The 19,964-nt window shown below is 39.3% G+C and overlaps 1 protein-coding gene across 3 annotated transcripts; it reads right to left on the bottom strand.

Moving 5' to 3' along the window:
• Positions 1-1,799: 1,799 nt before the first annotated feature.
• avl9 (AVL9 homolog (S. cerevisiase)) lies at positions 1,800-19,320 on the bottom strand. Of its 3 annotated transcripts, none has more exons than XM_076080765.1 (17): positions 19,068-19,319; positions 17,826-18,017; positions 17,383-17,503; positions 13,597-13,682; positions 13,369-13,440; positions 12,878-12,967; positions 12,723-12,789; positions 11,747-11,787; positions 11,622-11,660; positions 11,455-11,524; positions 10,605-11,158; positions 10,167-10,301; positions 9,860-10,079; positions 9,541-9,658; positions 8,887-8,940; positions 4,949-5,037; positions 1,800-4,580 (listed from the first exon to the last, which is right to left on the bottom strand). In XM_076080765.1, exons 3-17 carry the CDS (start codon positions 17,477-17,479, stop codon positions 4,453-4,455), a joined length of 1,860 nt encoding a protein of 619 aa, XP_075936880.1. In that variant the 5' UTR covers positions 17,480-17,503; positions 17,826-18,017; positions 19,068-19,319; the 3' UTR covers positions 1,800-4,452. The 3 variants fall into 3 exon arrangements, with proteins under 3 accessions (XP_075936880.1, XP_075936879.1, XP_075936878.1); XM_076080764.1 differs by having other exon boundaries at positions 17,860-18,017; XM_076080763.1 differs by lacking the exon at positions 17,826-18,017 and having other exon boundaries at positions 19,068-19,320.
• Between the last annotated feature and the right edge of the window lie 644 nt (positions 19,321-19,964).

Below are 19,964 nucleotides of genomic sequence, written 5' to 3'. Positions count from 1 at the left end.
CTGACTCACGGCTTCTTTTGTTTGGACAATAAACAATGAAAAAGAAATGTTCATCTGTTTATATGTAGGATTTAATAATTAATCATTTAAAACTTTAAATTAAAATCCCTTTAATATCACAAATTCTTTAAGTTGGGGTTTAATATCGGGTTAGATTTGTTACTGAATATCTGACATAATACTTAAAAACGTACCCTGCATCATCATAAATATACCAGCATGCTTATTACAACACTACATACATAAAGAAAAATAATAATCTGAGTTAGAAGGGTTTTTCAGTTGCACATTGATAAGCTAACAGCAATTACTGTTTAAATTTAGGGATTTAAACAGTAATTAACGGTTGTAGAATTAATGTTTATGACCTATTATTAGTGGACAAAGTTTGCAATTTAAAAACAAGAAGAATTATGAGGTGACATATAAGTGACAAATCAGAAGACAAACAATACATTTATGTAAATAATCAATAGCTGGAGGCCTATTTTCAAATGTGAAATTTGGCGGAAACTTAACAGCCGTATTCAGTATAATGGTGCCTTCTGAGAGTTTTTTTATTTACCAAAACTACTATTTTCAAAACTTAACTTCTATAAATATACGATTGTTTTCCAAAAAAACTAATAGTTTCTTCAACAAAAGAAGCTAAAAGTATTTTTTAAGATAAATCGAGGACACTTAAAGAGCAGCTTGCAAGTTAGTTACCTCAATAAATCAGTGAATCGGAAAATGATGTAGAAACCATATTTAAAATATTTGGCTTGATTCGTTTTTGTCAGGAAATTGTTATTTCCAAACCAAAGAAGACCAACCAGAAGAGCAGTGAGAAATATGAAGCTAAATATTAATTTTGACGCTTCAGAGGTTGGAAATGTATATTAATACGCTAATAATGGACAGTTTTATTATAATGATAATATGTCAAAGAGACCAGCAACACATGAGGAACAGGAGAAATCACGGATAATGGTGAGAAATGTAGTTGTTAGAAGGCATCGCTTTTAAATCATATACAAACGTAATAATTCACCATAATGACAAATGGTGAAATTAATTAAACTGCAGTCTCATAAACCCTCCAGCACCTACAGAGCCTTTCCTGTGTTATTGCATTACAACCTGGAATTTAAATAACATTTTAAATGGATATTTTTGTAATGGACCATAACAAAATAGTCAAAATTGGGGAAGTGAAATTTTAAAAAATGTAACAATGAAAAACAGAAATATTATACATGGATAATTCATTTAAATTAAACATTGGTATAATTTACTTCGACAGGGTAAATTAAAGCTATAAAGTCCCTAAATAAGATACTACCAATTACTACCGTATGTTGTGCCGAAATAACTTTCTTCGGTACGTAAAAATATGAATGACGTTAAAAAAACTAACGTGTTTTTATTAGCATTGTTTAAAATGTCTTGTAAAACATTAAAACCTGCATTAACTTTTCAGGAAAGGTTTGGTAAAAACGTTCTCTTTAAGGATTTGTTAAATGATTAATACAATTTAATTAAAATCAGCGTATGAATCAATGAAAACAATCATGTGTACTTGTGTTACTTTCTGCTGGCTCTCTGAGCTCTCGTGTCCCTATGATGCTGCCGAATTGTCGAACAACACCTGGTTACATTTTTGTGCGGCCATGTGGTGCCACCGCAACAACAACCCTCTCTACAAACACACACTTTGTTTGGCTGACCTACTTTTTTTAACCCAGACACATTTGTACCCAAAGGGATAAAAGAAATGTTCCTCTACATCACCATCTCCTAAAAATAAAAGACTGCGGTTTATTTTTTATTTAAGTTTTTTTAATACAGCAATATAGTATAGCATCACTTCCTCTCAAATACAATAAAAGCATCTGTCAAGAAAATAGTCCGTGAATTTTTAATTCACAATACATTCATATCTGTTAAATACAAAAAAAGAAATGAAAAAGCAGCTTTTAATAGCCGATATTTTTTTTTTTTTACTTAATCAAGAAATAAATAAAAAATTCACGAAATGGCCAAAGAAGTTTTTAAAGTATGAAGAACCCAAAACAAAAGAAAATAAACCATTAAAAACAGTTTTAAAGACATAAGGATGACACTCATTACAGCTGTAAAACTGGACTGGACAGAGCATGCTCACGAGATCCACTTTTAATCCAACTGTTGTTGAATATTTGAAGCACGGAGGGAAAAGATCCGGTAAGCAGCTCCAAAGATTACAGTTATACGAGATAAAGATTCACATAAATAGAATATAATGGCTGCTTTGTGCAAACAGGGGTCCACAGATATAAGGACTTTTTCCAGTGCTGTCATGACAAAACATGGATATCTATGAGTTTATACACAAACAAATAAATAAGTTATCCGACTTTAAATGTACTAAATATAGTTCTCCTAACGTATAGTATAAAAAGGCCTGGGTGCCTGACGAACACACAGATGGGTGCAGGTTCCCTCATAGTTGAAGGAGGTGTTTCATCACGTTGATCAGGGCACTAAATCAGGCATTAGGTACACAAGGATTTACGTAATGACATTGTGGTTTTTGCAGTAACGGCATTCAGATTTTGTAATTATGTTGGTGTAGTTTACCACACACGGAGAGAAACACGTTTAACAGGAAATGTAACAGTTGTTTTAAATTTTGAGTTTTCGAAATTTAGTAATTTATCAAGAAAAATGCCAAACATTCTATGTTGCATGTTTCACAAAATGTCAGAATATGCAGCTTTTATATTTATTTACATCTTTAAAATTAATATCTTAGGGTGTTTCGACTGTTTAAGTCTAAGTGAAAAAAGCATAAATGAATACGTCAATGGATAAAACTGTCGCTCAAATATTTAAAATAAAGCGTGAATAGAAATATAAAGCTTTATATTTTTCCTTAAAGTAACGATACGTTGGTAAAAAAAAAGCACCACCAACCACTAAAATTATTTAGCTAACAATGTTAGCTGAAAACACAGTTAGCTAAACACGTTAAGCACCGGCCTTTTAAGCTAGCTACCCCGCTAAAGCTAACGTTTGTGATAAAACTAATCTTCCCATTTCAGTTAATGTTAATCATCCATAATGTTGTAATGCTGCGTTCACACTACGAGCTACACAGCAATAGTCTGCTCGTTATATTCATGTTTCTTTTACAAATTCACAAGGATTATTATTAACGTTAGCCAAACAAAGTGCAAATGCTAACGTTGTACGGTCCAGATTTTTGGAGGCAAAGATTTAGAAACTTTGGCAATTGAAGCCACCTCCTGACAATAATATCGACAGCTGGCTAACGTTAGCCCTCCTGAATATTATTAAATGTCATTAACAGTTTGATGGTTGGTTAGTTATCGATAACAAAGATGCTCTATTACAATTAAATCGTCGTAGTGTGAACACAGCATAAGACAGAGAGTATTTTTAACCAGCAAGCTAACGCAAACGAAATTAGCTAGCTAGTAGTTTAAAGACACCGTGCTTATATCTTTATGTATTAAAAAACATGTTGGAAATATGGGCATTCTGTAAATGTGTATGATTTAATGTCTCTTTATGTCAAACAAACTTAAATTAAAAAAATTAAAGTAGAATTAGCTAGCTAAGTTTGTTAGCGTTTTCTTACCGGCTAAAATGCTTCGGCTACTGTTGCTAATTTATTTTTAACCAACTGATGATAACTTACTGAGGATCTTTGTTTACACTGAATTTAAATTATTTAGCTAACAATATTTTTTACCGATATATTTTTGACCATTTATTTTTGCTCCATAGCTGTCAAATCGGAAATAGCACAGGACATTTTTTTTTTTACTATTTTCTGACATTTACAAACTAATAATCGTTAAAATAAATGAAAATAATTGTTAGTTTCAACATTTCGTGAGTCAATCCAACTGTTTTTTTTCTACGTGAGAATTCATGCAGTTACCACATCAACCACAGTGTGATTACGTCACTGAACATGAACTGAATTTAAAATCTAAACCGAAATATCTTCAAGGTACCAGAGCTCATGCTTTTTCTGTCAAATATTTTTTTGTCTGTGATTTATCCGTCAGCAAAATAGTCGGCTATATAGACAAACTCTAGAAATATGCAGCAAAAGAGTAGAACACTGCAAAACCCTAACGACGGCGTCCTTAGTGTCTCACAGGAAAGAAGCATCCAGCAAATGCAAAACAGGCGGTCAGACATTTTGCAGCCTGCTGAAAGATTTCTGGGTTTTTGATCAAAAGCGCCGGGCAGTCTCTGCCTCACAGTGGATATGGACTGTACGGGTATTATAATGGCAGCGCTGCCTTCCTGTCCAGCGTCGCACCGGGAGTCACCAAATTTGTTTCCTCCTTCATAAAAGCATCTCTCAAGTCCACTGAGCCCTCAGGCGTCATGGTAGCAAGAAGGGTCAGAGGACGAGGACAGAGTCTGGTGGGACTGGTGGTGGGTTTGGTTTCAGGGTTGGACCTCTTTGGCGGGCTCCGGAAGCTCATCGGTGGTCACCGCCGCCGGCTGGGCCAGTGTGGAGAACCAGGAGGACATGGCCGACTTAGCGCTGGTCAACGCTCCGCCCACGGACTGACCTGAGAGCAGAGGAGAACAGTAGAGACGCCACCAACAAAACAGGTAAATAAATGTTTGTTTTACTCAGACGGTAATGCTGCATTCTCTCTAGTGTCCACCAGGGGGCGACTCCTCTGGTTGTATAGAAGTCTATGAGAAAATGACTCTACTTCTCTCTTGATTTATTACCTCAGTAAACATTGTAAACATGAGTTTATGGTCTCAATCTCTAGTTTCAAGTCTTCTTCAATACAGCATGATGTTCATTTAGTAATTTATGGTCCATTTAGAGTCAAACAGGTCAAGACACGGATCCCTTTCACCTTTTTTACTGGACGCCATCTTGAATAACGTCTAATTTAGGGGCCTGTTTTCTGAGCTTTCTTACCCACTGCCTTCCCCGTCTGCACCACACTGCGACTGGTGGTCATCATGGCGTTTCCGATCTTCTTCCCTCTCTCGCTGTTCTGCATCGAGCTGCAGCGGACAATGAAGGAGAGGAGGATTCACAAACCACGTATGCAAACACAGAAATGCTGTTTCCTAAATGTTGCGGCCCGACCTGTGAAGAGGGGATTATGTAACGGCAGAAGGTCGAGCAGCAGGTGTTGCATCAGATGATTCGAAGCTGACCCCGAGAAGCGGAAACGAGCGATGGGCTACGTTTCACAACAAATGCACGGCTAAAAACAGCAGTCTGGTGCAAGTCCCGAAGCGGAACCTTTCACATGCACCCCCCCCCCCCCACCACACCCACTGACATTCAGCAGGAATCTCACAGCAGCCTGGTTAAAAAAGACGGATGTGGATGCGTGTCAGCAGCTGTCACTCTGTGCTTTAACGCCTTCTAACGAGCCAAATTATTTAATCTGGACAATTGAAAGGAGAAAATATAGTAAAGACTGCAGAGATCAGCTTCAACATGCCGTCGCCTTCTTGATAACGAGTTAATCTGAAAGATTGTAAAAAGGAAACCCGAAACCAAAGTGTGTGACGGATACGGTGTTTTATCAGACTACGTGACACAGAGCGTATGAATTACTATTTTTAATAATATATCACATATATAATTTTTTAAATGATATTGTATATATATATATATATATATATATATATATATATATATATATTATTTATAATTTGATATATACTATATATATATATTGTATATATTATAATGGTATTGGAATTTATTAGATTTAATATTAAATATTAGATTTTACATGTATTATTCAACATGATCAAAGAAACACCAGAATGGGTCTCTAACTTCTACTTAAGATCTCAATATATGTAAATTAAATGTGTTTGAATTAAAGCAGAGGAATCTAGAACCTTGATTTAAATGTCCTGCACGTGCAGCAACATGGAAATAAATGTTCATAACTCTGTAGCTGTTGAGGTTTTGGGTGGAATAAATGGAAACAAAAATCTGTTTTCAGATGCCACCAAGCCGCCGAAAAAGCTTCCAAGAATCCGTAACAGAAAGCAGCATTTCACCCGAGCCACCGTGTACGCTCGGAGAGGACATGCTGACTCTCCGTCTCGCTGGCTGACCCAAATAAACAGCTCCTTATGCGGCGCACTGTGGTTCGCTGACAATAAAGAAAGATCCTCTCACAGCCAGCGTCCGCCTGCAGCTCGTCACATGACTCCTGTTTTCTGAGAACATCGCTGCCACCGGCTGCTCTTTGTCCGGCAACCGATGACGAGGACACACACACACACACACACACACACCAGTGTTTCCATAATACACATGCAACACAGCACATTCACAAGGGAGTCGAGCGTAGGGCCTGTTTTTTTTTTTTATAAATAGAGAGAGTGGATGGACTCAACTTGCAGCTTTTATTTTCTCGTCTGTCCCCCCCATCTTCTCTCTGATGGTCTCGTTTACTGATGGGGGTCACATAGAGGATCAGGACTAAACTGAGACTGGTTTCAGGACCGGGTAAAAGTTCCTCACAGTAACTTTGTGTGCACGAATCCATATTGTTTAACGGATCTTTAAGACTTTTAAAAGAGTGTTGTGACAGGAAAAATCTCTCCTTCAAAGTAAAAGCACTGGTGTTTACCGGCAACATGTTGTTAAATGACTGAATAAGTCTTCTAAAAGAAAAGCTCTCACACGGCTCTCCAGAGCAGCTGAATCCCCGTCCTGTTTTAGAGCTCTGACACAAAGCCGAGGCAGGAAATGGGAAGTGTTTATTCCTGAGAAGACTCCAATGGCCGAGTGCCAAACTTCCTGCCTGAATCCCTCCTCTCCCTCCACCCTTCATCACCCCCCCTACACCACCACCCTTCATAGAGTGGAGAGCCAGCCGTACCCCTTCACCTCCTTCCTGGTCCCTGAACACACCACGATTTTTAAAAATCCACTCGTGACTCAAAGAATCTGAAGAATCAGCAACATTAAAACACAATTAAGGCAACTAACGATTATTTTATTGATTAATTGATGGTCTAATAAAAAGGTTATTAAACTAGTTTACAAGTGGCCAAGGTGACATCTTCACATTCTTCTTCTCTTCTTTCCTTCTTTCAATCTGTCCTTCCTTTCTACCTTCCTTCCTTCCTTCCTTCCTTCCCCTCCTTCTTTGCTTCTGGCCTTCCTTTCTTCCTTTCCTGCCGTCCTTCCTTCTTTCTTTTCTGTCCCTTTCCTTCTATGTCTGTGGGCTTCTGTCTGTCCTTCCTTCCTACTTCCTTTCCTTCTTTCACTCTCTCCTTCCTGACGTTACTTTTTTCCTTCCTTTTGTCCTTCTTTCCATCTTTCCATCCCTCTAATCTTCCTTACTCCTTTGTTCTTCCTTCCTTATCTCCTTCCTATCCTTTTCCATCTTTGCTTCTGTCCATCCTTCCTTCCTTGCTGTCCTTTTTCCTCCCTTCCGTCCTTCTTTGCTTCCTTACTCCTTCCCTACTTTCTTACCTAAGTGACGTGTTTGTGTCATATTCTAAACTTAATTATTTGTGGCTCACTTTGTGGCTTTTTAATCACATTTTATTACAGAATTGTATCTTTTCTTCCACTTATGATTTAAATGTCGCCTCAGATAAACTAAACTAAAACCCAGTTTAAGGTTTTTCTTCCACCGTTTGTTTGTTTACTGAAGATTTACGTCAAAGTTCACGGCGGCCAATGCCACCGAACACCCCGACGGTAAAGTGAGAGCATACAGCTAAGTTAGGGATGAAGACACTCAGCTGTGTGTGTGTGTGTGTGTGTGTGTGTGTGTGTGTGTGTGTGTATTTATCCGACACGTAACACTAGAAGCGGCGCTCCAGCTGTGGTCGGAGTCAACTTTCATCCAAACTTCCTGGAACGAAACCAGAGCTGAAGTTGAAGAAAGTCTCCAGCTCTATTTTTCTTTTTTGCGAATGAAACTCGCTCATAATTAATGAGTTCAGCTGATACGAGGCTGTCACCACCAATCGCTGAAAACAAGAATAGTTTAGTTTCCGTTAGCTTAGAAGGATACGTTTATATCTACGCCATGTTGCACCACCGTAATTCTATGGTAACCCAGAACGGACAAACCAAACACTGGCTCTAGATTTGCGTAGTTCTCTTACTTGCTTGACACACGGGAGAAGTTTCAGTTGGTTGCGATCTGCAATCTCACCACTAGATGGCGCCAAATCCCACGCACTGTCCCTTTAAATTAATCTTTAATTACATTTTTTCTTTACTGCTTAACTGTTTTTGCTTCCAATAAAGATATTGTTACACATATATTCTTTAACTTTTTCCCATTATGTTCCTCCAGTCTTTTATTTTGGAGTAATGCTTAGAATTAACAGGAAGTAGGGAGAACAAAAACACATTTTTGCTCTTAAACAACTTAATCCTTGCTCTTAAATCAATACTTTGTGCGCACGAATCAACAGAACATGAAGTCAGACAATACTGTTGACATTTTAACAGCTGTTTTAAGGTTGTAAAAGAGTGTAGAATGTCTCCTTCAAAGTAAAAGCACAGGAGAAATGTTCTTAAAAGACTAAATAAAAAAGGAAAAACATGGTTGCATTCAGAGGTTTTACAGTAGATATTTTCATTGTCTTTTTTAAAAGGAGCACAACACTGTGAAATGTCTTTAAAGGTTCCTCCTGTCTCCACATGAGGGCAGCAACATGCATCTTTTGGTGAGCTCCATAAAAATAATGTGACCCGACGAGGTTTGACAGCTCTGCTGCTGACTCTGCATTTCACTGTGTTTGTTTACGTCTGACATGTTGTTGTTTCTGATCTTCCGTGTCTCTAAAGTTGTTATGATTGTACAAAGCAGGCGATGAAAGAGTGAGAAAGGAATGAAAGAGAGTACTCACTGCGAGAGTCGTAGTTTCACGTCAGCAACACTGTACTGGCCCTGGAACGGGTGTCTACAGAAAGAGAATTTAATCGTATTAATTTATCTAAAAACATGATTATTTTAATAGATCCTCAATCAATAAACCCGTGAGATTATTCTCAATAACAAATGTCACAATATCGGCTGTGAAGATAGTTTTTGCAGCAATGCGTTTGCTTTAAACACCAATACTTTACCCATTTTACTTTGTATATTTAATATACATGTACAAAGTTTTAATATACTCAATTCCCCGGTATTACTATTAGTAGTTTTGCCTCCATTTCGTTTTCTCTGTTTTGGGATTCTTCGTTCACGGTGAAGACATGAAAGAAAAAGTTTCCTTCAATAATTCAAAGTAAAAAAGGTGAATAACTGATACACAAATAGTCATTTTGTGGCGATAGTTCATGACATTTTATCTTAATTAACCTGTAAAAAGGTGGTTGAATGTATTATTGTTGTAGCACGATGCTAATGTTGGCTAAAAGAATAAATGGGGTTCTCTACAGCGGGTTAAGTATTTCTTTACAGAGCTGAAACAGATGACACTCTTGATGTTGCCGAGTAGAAATACTTTTTTAAGGTCCCGGCCTAAAATACGTCACTAAAGAGTTTTTTGTCCACCTACCCCGGCGTGATAGCGGCCATGGCGGGGTGCTTGTTGCTGAACCAAACCCGGTAGTTGTGGGAGATCTTCCAGGCCGTCACGAACGGAACGCCGTAATCGGCCAGCAGCCTCTCGTTGTCTGAAATAAACGGAGATGTTCGAGGTCAGTGAAACTAAATTTACTGTCATTTCCTCTAAAGAGTCGGCCGTCATTGTTAGAAAAAGTCCCTGAAGACGAGTCACAAGTATCTATATAGAATCAACTCATCGTGACTTCAATGAAGAAGTGACCCAGTGAATGACTGAGTGAATGACTGAGTCACTCAGTGAGTCTTCCCACCTTGCTGTAGCGCAGAGGACAGTAATGAGTGGAGGTAAAGGGTGAACTGCGCTCTGATCCACTCGTCTCCGCCCTCCCAGCCCGTCCCGTCCAGGAACACGTCGTCTCGGTTCTCCGTCACGTGTTTCAACAGGTAGTCGGCGAAGCGCAGGTCGGCCGTCGTCAGGCTCAGGATCTTCCGGAGCTCCGGGTCCTGGATGTGTACTCCACCTTCCTCCACCTGTAAAAAACACACAAAACATACAGTATTTACCGTCAGGGATATACAACTTTTACGACTAAAAAAAAGAAAATAAAGATGTTTTACCTCGACGATGGCATCGCTGAGGTGCCTCTGCTGGCGGAACAGGATGTTGGTCGCACCGGCGACGAAGCCGCGCACCGTCACATCCGACAGGAGGTGATGCTGCTGTAGAGCCATGTAGGGCAGACACAGGTAGCCCTGGCAAGGAAAGGGAAAAGGTCACTACGTGTACAACTGTGTACGTACACACACACACACACACACACACACACACACACACACACACACACACACACACACACACACACACACACACACACACACACACACACACACACACACACACACACACACACACACACACACACACACACACACACACACCTGTCTAAGATGTTTTAGGGGACGAAAATGAGAAAATTCACAGGGGGGAAAGTACGTAGAAAATAAAGTTTGGACAAAATCTAAATCACAAACAGAACCCTCTATCGTGAGTGTTACCTTAGTGAAGATGGGGAGCGGCAGGCCGTACTGGTCCTCCTCCAGACCGGACACCAGACCCTGGACCACCCCTCCCTGGCCACCGGCGGGCTGCGGCTGCACCGTGATGGGCGTCCCCGTCTCGGAGTCGAAGACGTCCGGCAGCAGCAAATCCGTCTCTTTCCCCTCGGCGGCCTCTTTGGGACTCTCCTCCAACACGCTGGGGTCCAGAGTCTCCCAGTCGCTCTCCGAGGACTCCGGAGAGCTGCGTGACGGCGGCTTGAGGAGGTGGTTGTCCCCCTCCGTGCTGTTCCCGGAGGACAGAGACTCCACGGTGGGTCCGGCGGCGGCGGCGGTCCCCTCCAGCTCCAGCTCGGTGTTGGCGATGTCGGTGACGGACACGGAGACGAACTCCTCGGCTCCGGAGACGAACTCCTCGGCTCCGGAGACGAACTCCTCGGCTCCGGAGACGAACTCCTCGGCTCCGGAGACGCTCTCCACCAGAGTCAGGTCCTCCGTCAAGCTGCTCTTAGGCCGGTAGTGGGACGAGTCCACCAGGCCGTGCTCGATCATACCTGCACGGATTAAAACGTTTAAAAGGTTTTTACTATTCAGATATTTACTGATTTATCAGCGAGACCGGAGACGTTTTCAGAAGAAATGAGACATTGTTTAAACTCGCCTGAATTAAATCAGATTTATTAAAGCCTTGTGACCTTATAATGACATTTTTGTATTAATCAATACCCTGTTTTTTAAGACTTTTCACCCATTGTTTTTACAGTTTTTTTATCCGTACAGATGCATGAAAAACAGCTGTACATCCTAACACAAGGCCTCGTTTAAAGTGCAAGAGGAGAGAGTTTCTGACCTGGAAACAGTGATAGAACCGTCATCAGAGCTCCCACTAGTCTGTTGACAGGAGACACAAAGAAGAGGACCTGCAAACAACAACAACAACAACAAAAATCAAACTTATAGTGTCGTTTTGTTTCAAAAGTTCTGAATCGCTAGAAACCATGTGTTTGTTAATCGTACCTTCTTCTCCAGCAGAATAAGCTTGAAGAGGATGAGGACCTACGAAGGTAAAACACGAAAGAGTTATTTCATAACAACTATTACGCAACCAGCAGACACTTTAATGCTCGTCTGTACTTCTCTACCTTGTGTCGAAAGTGTAGAATTAAATCTCTTGGTGATAACCCTGAGGGGAGAAAGCAAACAGAGCATCAACAAATGAGGAATAACAACAATCACATGACTCAAAACCACAAATATGGTCCGTTTATAGAATATCTGTTTCTATGTTATGAATCTTCTTACACCTACGGTGAGTATTTATGTGATGAAGGAAGATCTTCTCATGGAAGCCACAGATATTTTTCACAAAAAATAAATATCTGAAATATTTACACATATTTACAACACTTTGTCTTTTTCCAAAATACTATTTTGAGTTAAAATGCGTGAAAGTGAAAATAAAAAACACAAACTAGTGTCAAAGTACATTATTATTAACCTATATGTACCGAAAAATGTCACTAATATTGTATTGTAGTATTTATTTGGAATTTTTAAATTGTATTTGACTATTTGTATATGTTTTATACCACGCACTTATTATTTATTTTCATTTATTATTTATTGTATTGTTTTTACTTTATTTAATTCCATTTTTGTGTCCCACTTACAATTTTTGTAACATTTTATTTATGTATTAAGTATATGCAATAGATTCTGTTTTATTGTTATTAAAGGGCTATTTAAAATGTAAATTTTGTACATAATTCTACAATATATAATGCAATACATGCAGAAAATACAAGTAAATGAGAAGAAAACAAGAAATATGTTCAAATATGTCACACAAAACATAACAAAAGTTAATAAAATAATCCTGCAAAGTGGATCCTTTGAGTGTGTTAAACATAAATAAGAATATTTAAGTGTCCAGGTTTCAAGCAGTATTAATGGAAGAGCATTTCACAGTTGAGTTATTGTGCAGTTTAATCATTATTGCACATTAAAGTAACCACAAACTACGGGGTGAAATGAGTTCAAGGGACACGCTGCAAAAGACTGCTTTATTATCCACTACTTATATATAAAAGTATATATATTTGTGCTTGTTGGACCCACCTAGATACACCTGTGATCCCTCCAGAGACGAGCCCCTCAGAGAGCCGTTCATGTGGTCGTACAGCTCCTGCACGGCGGGACGAGCAAACAGGAAGTCAAGAAGAGGCGATGACAGGAAAAAATAAATGGTTTCCGTCAAGATTATATATTCTCACCTTTAAAATCGAGATCTGTGAGAAGTCTTTCTCCTCGAAGTAGGCGTGTGTGATGAGCTGTAGTTTAGCTTGAAGCAGGCCGAAGAGAGGCTGGGAATCAACAAACAAAACATGTGCGAGAGAGTCATTAAATGTTTCATCACATTCAACCATGACTCCCGTTTGTCCCCGAATCTTTAGGAAGGAAAACAGCTCATAATTCATCTCTTATATCTATTTCATGCTGCTGTGAAAACATCTTTAAACAACCGACTTATTCAAGTTTCCCACCAAATCGCTTTGGGCTCGAGCCCCGGAGAGTCTCTTCACTCAGAGAACCGAGGTTACAATGTAACCTAAGTCAGCCAACACTTTTCCAAACGTATTAATTAACCGAAGTTACAGTCAGAATCTCTAACGGCTCATCCTGTCTCACAGCATTCAAAGTTTAAATCTGTGGGGACGCATGAAAGAGAACTTCTCTTTTTATGTGGTGAAGATGAAAGACTCACCACTCTGCTGAGGACGCACACGCTCTTCTGAACCGTCTCCCTCGTGACGTCAGCCTGTCGCACCTTCAGAGCCTGAAGACGGATTAAAAACAATAATATATACATATATATATATATATATATATAGTATATATATATATATATACATATATATATATATATATATATATAGTATATATATATAAACACATGTGCTAAGACTCTGTAAAAAACAATGATGTGTCTGACCTTTGCTTCTATTTGGCGATAACAAGAAACTCCGTAGACACACTTCATGTCTTCATTACGAGGCGGAAGGTGAAAGTACACAGTGTCTGCAACACAAAACCAGATTACTCACATTAATAAACGACACGATGCGATCATTCGTACGCAGATACATCATGTGTGAGCTCCGCTCAGAGGAACTGTAATCTCTTTACGTTCATCTGTAACGCCTCACTGCTCCTCAGCTACATTTACACAACAGTTATGTCGTTAAGTTCTTCAATTATCTGCAAAGAAAGAAGAAGATCTGTAACTATTCATCTTTTGTTATTGCTTTTTTTTTTAATTCACTTTTCTTTTCTAATTTTATAGCTACTTATTTGCTTGTTCTCACTTTCTTTTTTTGTTTTTATTGTCTTTTAAATCTCATTTTAATGTTTTCTTTTGGTGCGGTGTCTAATATATTTTTATGTCTCCGTGAATCACTTTGAATTGTTTTGCGTTTCCGCAGCGCTCCATCTATAAAACAGCTTAATCCCTTTCTGCTGGTGCCGCCTCGATTCTCCTTTGTTATTAACTGTGCATTCCAATATCACATACTAACATCCACCACAGAAGGATTTATCATGTCCCAATACCAGAAACACCAGGGAGTCCTCATGCACCCGGTTTACATTTTGCAGAATGCAAGCCAGCATGCTTTTCTGGCTTTTCTTACCCACAATCCTTTGTGCAGAGGAAGATACGTCCGCGTTACGACAAAGTAGTATGTCACAGTACTTATTTGTAAGAGCTGCTGCAGCACAGACTCAAAGTAAAAAGAGTCGTGTGTGTGTTGTCTATTAAGACAGGGATCTGTGTTCATACATGGGCGTGTGTAAGGTTTAACGTACGCTGCATCTCAGGCGGTGATGCAGAGCAATGCAAAAGTAACGTAATAAGAAGTGTAACAAATACTTCCTACAGGGAGTAAATAAGTTAAGCAATGCACTGCTTTCCTGCAGGATTTCACTGCAGAATGAGCTGCAGCTCCTGCAGAGCGAGACGAGGTTACGTAAGAGAGAGAGAAGCTGTTCAAACAGCAGACTGTCAGCGGACAAACCGGATAAACCGGACGAAGTTAACGAGCTATTCATTAGTTAGAAACGGTTTAATAGTCCAGTAAATACAACCAGTGGAATGTAGTTAAGTGCATTTACTCTACTATTACACAAAAATGTTGAGGTACTTGTACTTTTTTCTTTCCACGCCACTTAATACTTCTACTCTACTACATCTCATCTATATCTTGTTATAAACTAAACTATCTTACAGTTTTATACAAGAACAGCTGAAAAGATGAGTCGATTATTTGTTATTAAAATCATTTTTCATGCAAAAACCACTTCAGATTTGCTGCTTTTCCTTTTAATACCTTTATAAATGTAATAGTTATGTCAATGTATTGGTGGTAATATTAATGATGTAAATGTGCTATTATAGTAATAATGTTGAGGTCTGGACTAAACAATTAGGTGATCGACAGAAAATGAACCTGCAACTACTCTGATAATCATAACATTTTATCGTCCCAGCCTGTTTTAAATCAATAGAAACTCAATATTATCTTTATTTCCACTTCATTTAGTTTGACGGCGATGTCGGGCTGTTTGCCTTCCAAACGGATCCATTTTGGTGCGTTTAAAGACACTCTGGACGTCTGAGACATTCACCTTTTTTTGCAGCGATAAATAGAAAACCTCAAATCATTCTTTTAGCGAAGTCAAAGCTCGTCACCAGGGTTTGATTTCCTAAAAGCTTAACTCGTGAATACAGTGCCGTTCTGGCAGCTGACACACAAAAACAGAACAGAAGAATTGTTCTAATGTAGTGAAAAGAAACTGCAAATGTGAAACCTTCTGCGCTACGAGTGGTTGTTCAAGCCCATAGATCCAAGTGAGGAACAGTATAGATTTTTACTGCTCGATAATACAAACTATAACATCGCATCACAGATCGCCTGAAGCTCCCTTTAACGGCAAAAGCACACTGTGGGAGAAGTGAAGTAAAAGGCTCTGCGATCGGCCTTCATTCCACGCGAGGATGAAGGATGAAGAGCGTTTTGTGACGTGTTTAGAGTCTGGAGCATCAAAAGGTCAGAGTGTGGACGTCAGAGATTAACCAGAGAAGGTCCACGCTGAGCAGCGCCAGGCCACGAAAACACAACCCTCCAACCTCTCTGCTTCAGGGTTCTTTCTCAAGCAACTTGTTGTAATACTTTGCAGCTATAAGAAGCTCCTCCATTTCCTTTTTGAGCATTGCATTGTGGGATAATAGTGCACATTTAACAGCACACTCAAAAATCTGTATTTGCATTGCTTTCTATGGTGAACAACCAAAATATAAAACCTGTTTTGAATTCGTAGGAAGTATAGAAATTGAAAAATAAAGTTTAAAAAAAAAGAGCAGAAAAGATGCAAAACGACTGAAATGAACGTTGGAACAAAACCATGAAAAATGATTCTTATAGAACAGCTGCAACGAGTAAGAATGACGAATTATGTTGTCATTTATTTCATAAAGTGTGTGTGTGTGTGTGTGCTCATGTGATGACTCTGCTGATCGTCACTGTATTTCCTCTGTAACCGACACCCTGTTGTATCAGTGCGACTGCCGTCTTTATGAGCCGCAGTGCAGAGGCAGCCGCTCACATCGCTGCTGCTTTGTGTTTTTATATCAGCAAACAGCTGCAGCAGCAGAAACAAAGCACACAGCAGATGAGGAAACGCACGACACGGATCGAGAAGATTAAGAAATGATCTGCGAGACAGATCGCTAGTTTGAGCCGATATCTCTCCTTCGTTCAGGCTGGCGGATGAATCTCCTGCTCTGGGAGCGCTTTGCTTATTCTTGACACGTGAAGACACCGAACATAAAGCAGACAGCAGTGTTTGATTACGTGTTGGTTTAGTTCCTCCTGTTTGCGTTCGCCGGACAGCATGAGGAGCAGCGGTGAACCACAGGACTGTCACATGACGGCAGAGTGCTGCTCTCTCTTTACAGCCTGGATACCGAGTCTCTGCTGCTGCTTTCACCCAAACAAACACATTGAAGTCTCTATTTCACCTGTTTATTGTCCGCTGCTAAACTAGGTTCTAGGTTCTAGACTCAGGGTGGCATAAAACGTTTCTCTCTATAGAAAGGTCCCTCACAAACACAGACGATCCAGGAAGTCCAGTTTAAATCACAGATTAACGCATTAAAGAGGTTCATCAGAAGCCAAAAACACGGCACAACTCTGGGAAGTCTCCTTCATCGGGACAATAGTGAGGTGAACAGTAGAAACATGGAGTTCAGAATTAATCAAAGACAGTAAATAATAGCTATTTGTAGCAACGACGCAAATAAAGCTGCAACTAACTGTTACTTTCATTATTCCACTGGTCCGTAAAAGGCAGAAAGTTGTATAAAATATTCAGTTTTCTTTAATAGAAGACAAAGAAAACCAGAAAATATTCATCGTTTCAAGTCTAGATGCAGAAACGTCGTCATCGATCCAAAAGCTTTAGATGTTTATGAATAAATATAAACATTGAAATATATATAAAACAAAGGATATAGAATAAACTCACTGATACGTTCTGCTATTATAGTACAGAAACCTTCATAGGTGTTAATTAACATTAATATCATTTCAATATTCTGTCGGTGGAGGCTTCTAATAAGCCCAGTGGGTTTCTGCCTCTTCCTGCACTCTGATATTATTTATCTCTGTTATGTTTTGTGTATTTTTATTATATTTTATATATAAACATCTGTGTGACGTACCTTCCTGGTAGTTGTGCGCTCCGTCAGGAAGCGACAGGAAGGGGAGGTACCTCCACTCCTCCGGCAGCAGGTTGCTGTCGTGACCCTCGTCGGGCATCAGCGGCGGGTACGAGAACTCAACCTGCAGGACAGAGAGTCGCATGTTCACATCTGCATGAGCTCTTCCTTATCATACTTCTGTTTTAAAGAAATCAGGATTTTATACTGGTAACAGTTTCATTTAGCGGTATTTAACAGCATTCTTCTCATAGTTACAAACTAATTACACACAGTATCTTTATCCAGAGAGTGTTACAACGCTTGCAATGCCTAATTAACTTATCAATTAACTGTCTTATTGTTCTCTCTGTGGACTTGATTTTCAAAATAAAAGGTAAATATTGTACTTTTTACTCCACTACATCTCAGAGGTAAACAGTTTTTCCACAGTGTAGTATTAGTACTTTTACTGCAGTAACTGATGTGAATACATCTCACACAGCAGACGGTGAACAGAAGAAGGAGGCTGAAAGAGACGGAGCCGACGGATTAAAGAGCCAAGAACTCGATCTGATACCCGGCAGGAGGTCGCTGACCCGATCAGATGACCTCCTCCTCCCCCGGAGGGGAAACAAAGAGCTTCGTAGGGTCTCATTCTAAAATAAAAACAAAGTCTTGTTTCATCTTCTGCCTTCATGCAGCAGCTGCTTCTGAGCCGCCAGCTCGGCCCGTTAATGTGATGAAGAGGAGGCGATTATGAGAAGAGGCTTCAGGACGTAGATTAAAAGTAAAAACAGGTTTCAGATGTGAGCTTTTCTTTGTGGTTTTTGTAAAAAAGGAACCAAGCTGAGGCTTTGTGAAAGAAAACGTCACGTTAGTTGTGATTGCAGGCATTGTTTATATCATCATAAAATGGTTAAAACTTGTTTTCCTGCTCTTGTAAGCTGCGTTATAACTACAATTTTAGATAAATAAACGATGTTGCATTATTATAAAGATGCTTTATCCTCATTTTATCTATCTGTTGAGTCTGAAAGATGTCCGAAAACTGTTTCATTCAGTTAATTATGATACAAAACTGAGACAAACATCAAATCTTTACTTTGGAGAAGCTGCAACGTGGGAATATTTTGCATTCATTATCTTGAAAAACATCTTAAATGAGTAATTATGTATCAAAATAGTTGATGATTAGTTTAGGACTATTCGAGACGATTGATATTTTACTGGCAAAACTATTTTAAGGAAAATATTATTGTTGTTTCTTTTGCAAGAGATGACAAATAAGTAAATACTTTAAACACCACAGAGGAGCAAGTGTCTCAAAGTATTTGTTGTTTAACTAAACATCCTCACATTGTTCATATCCGGGTACTAAATCAGCCAAAAGATGACTAACAGAGAGGGAAGCTACACATTGTATATTAAGACACACAGAGCTGCTTGCAGTTGAAAAACACTGAAGTGGAAAGATGCCCAAACTGGCAGCAGAGCACATGTTACATAACCCCACAGAGCCCACAGCGAACAGCTGATGTTGCTGCTAATGTGAATTATCACCCTTGCACTGACACACGGAGAAAAGAAGAAGAAAAGACTCAAGTCAATCCGTGCGGAAATAAAAGCGGAAATGTGTCTTTATTATGAGTAAACTAGGCTAGCAGCTAGCTGCGTTAGCTTAGAAAGAAGCAGGTGTTCGTGTTTACCTGACAGCCTTTTTTGTGGTGAAATCCAACCACCACGATGTGCAGCACCGGTCCCTTCGGCTCGTCTCTGCCGTGAGACTCCATCCCTTCCTCCACACCCCCACCTCCGGATGTAAACACGGCCAACAAAAGCGGATTCTTTGCCCCCTCTTCCACACACACACATACACACACACACGCGCGCGCGCTGGTTCCGCTGGACAGGGAGCACGAACACAAACCACCGCGGAGACGATTCTCTCTCCTTCCGCTTCGTCTCGAGCGTGTCAGAGGACGGACGGAAAGCGAGAGGATTCAGTGCAGCGCACTTCCGTCTTCGTCAAAGCTTTGCGAGGCAAAAAGAAAAGTATATATTATTATTTTTTTTAATTATATACATATACATTTTTTAAATTTTATTTTTTGAATAAAAAGATACTTTAAATATACATATGTATAAATATATTATATTTTTAAGTATCTTATATGTATATAAGTATATTTAAAGAAAATGAAAGAACATTTTATTCACAAAAGTACAAACATTTATTTTTAAAAACAAGATATAAATAGGCAAACATTAAAAATAAATAAATAATAATACAATGTCCCATGAATAAATGTAAGTTTAAATAAATCACCATGTTGTCGACACAGTAAATACAATTAAGTGGATAAATTCAACTGTAAAGGCCTGGTAAATGCAAAGAACACAAACAATAAAACAACAACTGACTTCCACCGCTGGACCGGGCAGACAACAGAAACTGTGGTGGGGATCCATCTTGTCCTTGACTCTGTCATCTTTGTTACAGTCAAATAATTACGTCATGTATTCACGAGCACAACCGGCGCCATCGTGTGGAAATAGATTGAAAAACATAATTACATTGTTGGGTCCTGTCAGTTTCTGGTACA

This window comes from Anarhichas minor, unplaced genomic scaffold (genome assembly GCF_050575085.1).
Source record: "Anarhichas minor isolate MPS153535 unplaced genomic scaffold, ASM5057508v1 ptg000074l, whole genome shotgun sequence".
Taxonomy (NCBI): Eukaryota; Metazoa; Chordata; class Actinopteri; order Perciformes; family Anarhichadidae; genus Anarhichas; species Anarhichas minor.
The sequence above is the reverse complement of the archived record's forward strand: the minus strand, read 5'-3'. Positions and strand labels throughout refer to the sequence as shown.